Genomic DNA, 4,510 nt, shown 5'->3' with positions numbered 1-4,510 from the left:
GGGCTGGAACGCAGTGGAGTGGGTGGGCCTGCGTTCCCCCCTGCCACCCCCCCACTCACGGGTGGCAGGCATCCCCCTCATCCGACACTCGGCTACAGAGAGCCTAGGCGTGCCTTGCCTGGCCTCTGAACTGTTTTCTCGCTCAGCCCCTGCAACCAGGGCCTGAGCGAGTAAGCAGTTCAGAGGCCAGGCCCTGGATCAGGGCGGGCCAACACAGGTGAGCTCAGGCCCTGGTTGCAGGGGCTGAGCGAGTAAACAGTTCAGAGGCCAGGCCCTGGATCAGGGCGGGCCAACACAGGTGAGCTCAGGCCCTGGTTGCAGGGGCTGAGCGAGTAAACAGTTCAGAGGCCAAGCAAGGCACGCCTAGGCTCTCTGTAGCCGAGTGTCGGATGAGGGGGATGCCTGCCACCCGTGAGTGGGGGGGTGGCAGGGGGGAACGCAGGCCCACCCACTCCACTGCGTTCCAGCCCGGGGCCCTAACAGCGGGTGTTGCCGCTGCTGGTCAGTGGGGTATCCAGACCGCAACACACTGACATAGGCTCACATTCAGTGGCAGCCGGACCGGGGTCGGCTATCCCCGGGCCACTTCCGTAATCCCCCTCAAAGCCTACCTCGGTCGTTGCGCCGGGATCGGGCCAGTCCACCTGCATGGGCTCCTCTCTGCCCGGGCTCGGCGGCAAGTCTGGTAGCTCTGCCGGGAAGTCTGGCCAAGGGTCCTCAGGCGGCTCCTCTGGATAGCAGCAGGGGGGAAGGGGTTCGGGTCCCGTCTCACCCTCAGGGTTAATGGGGGCCTGTTCCCAGGGGTTCTCCCAGTGGCCGGCGTGACCGGGCTCCGGTGGCTCCTCTTCGTAGCGGGCCCGGGGTAGCTCAGGCCAGCCAGGGTCCAAGCCCCGGTCTTCGACGGTCTCCCGGCCAGGAGCTCCCAGCCGCACGTCTGCTCCCTGCGGTGGCTGGGCTCCAACTGGGCTCAGGCGGCCGGCCTTTATACTTCCTGTCCCGCCCCTTGACTTCCGGGGGGCGGGGACAGGCGGTGGTGGTCCCACCCACTCTGGTGCCGGCACGTGGGCTCCCCCTTCCGGACAGGAGGGGAGCCACACCGACTCACTACACCCACACAAGCTTTCAGTCCAAGTTGACAATGAATCATTTAACTCAGTGTAACAAAATATTAGTTATTTAGAGGTACCTGTGTCAAACACGTGAAGTTGTGCATCTTTAACGGGCTCTGCTCCTTTATCTCCCCCTCCAAGAACATAAAGCCGGTCTCCTATAGCCGCTGATGACGTGTGGAATGTCCTAGGGAGTGGTTGAGTCCCAGTCACTTTAGGACTTTCCCAGATTCCTGTTTCTAATTAAAAGATGAAATGATAATTATTCACAAATAAATAACAAGAAGTTACCTTATTTATATGAATTCTTCAGAGCTGAGATTGACTTGACTAGGGAGTTATTAAACACACAAAACAGTGTCAGGAAAAAAAAACATCAAAAGTGGCAAAAAATTACTTTTGGGAAATGAGTGAAAAATCCAAGTTGCAAGTGAAAGGTTGGTCAGCTTCATGTTTCTAATTCAGGTTTGTTTACACCATCTGACAAAGTGCTATGTCCATTCTACATTAGCCACATAGGATTTTGTGGAATGTATTTGTATGCTGAAATCAAACATGGTTCCCAGGATTTCCCACTAATGCTACAAAGCTCCTGTATTTATTCCACACCTAGAGATTTTTACAGGGAATCTGTCATTACATAAGTTGAGACTTTTAAAAAACGCTCTTTACAAGCAATATATATGCAGCACCACTGAAATGCTGTCACCTGTGTAGTGGAGGACAACAGACAGGTAAAAAACAGGCACATAAGACAACAGAGAAGGGAGAGTAATTTTTGGTTAACAACTCCAGGGCAAACGCCTAGTTTCTTAAGAATCTTTAATATCCATACAGAGCAGACCATCAAATGGCCCACACACATTGAACTGCATGGCGGGCTGATACGGCTCTGTTAGGACCCACTCATTGGGCACAAAAATGCTCCTGTTAATGCCAAGCATGGGATTCGTTGCTGTGAAGCACTAGTGTACAGTGCGTTCCCTGCGGCAAGGAACCTGAGGGTCACACTACAAAAGTCACCACAGCATTTTAGAAAGTCGTAGATTTGATTCTACCTAGTCTTTAACGCTCCTAGGAGGAGATAAAGGAAATCGTTTTCCTGTAAATACAGCTTTTGAAGTTGTAACCTGTACTTTACAAATCTAACAAAGTAATTCAAACAGTTTCTCACATGGATAACAGGTGCATATCCAATTGTCCAACAAAGAAAGAGAGAAGGCTGGGATAGGTAGATTCTACCACACACTTACCTAGATTCAGCACTTGAACACAGTTTCTATTTCCAGACTGGTCAGCCCCTCCAAACACCCAGAGGCTAGTGGGGCTGCTTGTGGGAATGAAGGTGGCATGTTCATATCGAGGCAACAGGCCCACCCAACCAGGCATTGCCCACTGGTGTCTATCTGCAATGGAGGGAGTAAGTGCAGAGTTCCATTTGCAACAAGACTGGTGTTTCCAGTACTGCTACAGTTACCTTAGGCTGAGGCATAGTGTAATCCATGAACAAATTTCAGCTAAATACAAATGCTACTTGAGGACAATCAGACATAGATAGATGGCTGATGGCCACCTCCTCAAGGGGTAAGTCTCAGGGCAGTTAGTCCTTTCAATATAAGACAAAATAATTCAACTGAGCTAAGCTACTTTAGTCTATCAACACTGCCCCTTGATGTTAGCCCATATTCTAATTTTGACAAGAGTGTGGAGTCTAATACTTGAAAGCGTCCCCATAAACGCACTCCAGCACAGACGCATATGACAGATCACCCAATATCTTTCTTAGCTCACCTCTCCCACCCCCCAACAAAATGACCATGGATGTCCATACCTCAGGACACAGACATGAGATTCAAGTCCAGAATATAAAGAAACTTGAAACCCTATTTCCTTCTAGGCTCTGATCTTTCAATGACATCCACAGCCATATTCAGACCCATGTGGCTGCAGGATTGGATCCTTCATCCATCTGGACAGATTGCAACACTCAAGACTAAGGCTTGGTCTACACTACATCCTTACTTTAATAGAACTACATCGCTCAGGGGTATGAAAAATCCACACCCCACAGCAATGTTGTTATGCTGACCGTCGCCTCGGGTGTAGACAGTGCTACGTCAGTGGGCGAGCTTTTCCTGCCGACACAGCTACCGCCTCTCACAGAGGTGAAGTTATTAAGCTGATGGGAGAGCTGCCCCCATTGGCTTAGGCTGAGCATCTTTACCAGACGCGGTGCAGCTGTGCTGATGTAAATTTGTAGTGTGCACCTGCTGTAAGAAGCTGTCTCACTGTTTCTAGGCCTTATCATCACAGTTTTTACTGTCCCATTGAGGTTTTTGCATGGATCTGGCCTGATCTCCCCAAGTACAGCGAAGATTGAACAGACTTTTGGTTTCCAAGGACAGACAACGTAACAGGCAACAAAACTGCTAAACACTTCCTGTTCTTACCCAGATCTATGATGTGGGCATCGGAGAAGCTGCCATTGGGGTCTGCTCCCCCGACGATGACCACTTTGCCTTTCCCAGCGGTTGGGACTGGAGGCAAATATAAGCAGTTATGGCCAACACGTGCACTAGGGCTTTCTCCAAGGGGAACAAGTGTGTACCTAGAATAGGGAAACATAGGCATGAATCAGGCCTGGCGTGCACACAAAGGTTTGGGGAGGGAAGGACAGGGATATTTGTAGTGCCTTCAATGGGGAAGTGCTGTGCCAGAGAAGAAGGGTGTAAACCACTCCTGGAACAGTGAAATGAGGGGAAAAGTGAAAGTTTAGAATACAGATTAAGTGAAAAGATTGTGTCATTTATTGATGGGAAGAATGTAAAAAACACCCCCCACATTCTAATATGAACCCCATATAGTCATCAAAGAAGCTGGTGCTTTATTGGGCTTTAATAGGGGAATTTGATGCCACTCTAACACATGATAGCCATGGTGGGGGGACTGAGGATGAATGGGGAATGTTGGGGTGCACTGACCATGTGGCCCTTTGGGGGACAGCTCCAGGCTCCAGAACCGGCAGCAGCTTCGGCCTCATGAATCTTGAGCAGAGGAAGGCAAAGCCAGAGTCATGGAAATCCCCCTAGAGTCTCTCTCCCTGCAGGCCCCCCAAACCCCTCCAATGCCTGTGGGCAAATCCCCACCCGAGACCCCCAAACCCCTCCAGCGCCTGTGGGGAAATCCCCCCAAAACCCTCCCAACACCTGTGGGGAAATCCCCCCCCCGAGACCCTCAAACCCCTCCAGCGCCTGTGGTGAAATCCCCCCCGAGACCCCCAACGCCTGTGGGGAAATCCCCCCCGAGACCCCCCAGCGCCTGTGGGGAAATCCCCCCCCGAGCCCCTCAAACCCCTCTAGTGCCTGTGGGGAAATACCCCCCCGAGCCCCCCCAAACCCCTC

At 51.5% G+C, this 4,510-nt stretch overlaps 1 protein-coding gene across 1 annotated transcript in view; it reads right to left on the bottom strand.

Annotated features, from left to right (window-relative positions):
* RABEPK (Rab9 effector protein with kelch motifs) overlaps positions 1-4,510 on the bottom strand; it is an 8,934-nt gene that overhangs the window by 3,682 nt on the left and 742 nt on the right. The window contains 4 exon segments of the mRNA XM_034752127.1: positions 1,187-1,348; positions 2,363-2,515; positions 3,560-3,717; positions 4,091-4,153. Of these exon segments, the coding sequence (XP_034608018.1) occupies positions 1,187-1,348; positions 2,363-2,515; positions 3,560-3,717; positions 4,091-4,153 (536 nt within the window).

This window comes from Trachemys scripta, chromosome 17 (assembly GCF_013100865.1).
Source record: "Trachemys scripta elegans isolate TJP31775 chromosome 17, CAS_Tse_1.0, whole genome shotgun sequence".
NCBI lineage: Eukaryota > Metazoa > Chordata > Testudines > Emydidae > Trachemys > Trachemys scripta.
The sequence above is the reverse complement of the archived record's forward strand: the minus strand, read 5'-3'. Positions and strand labels throughout refer to the sequence as shown.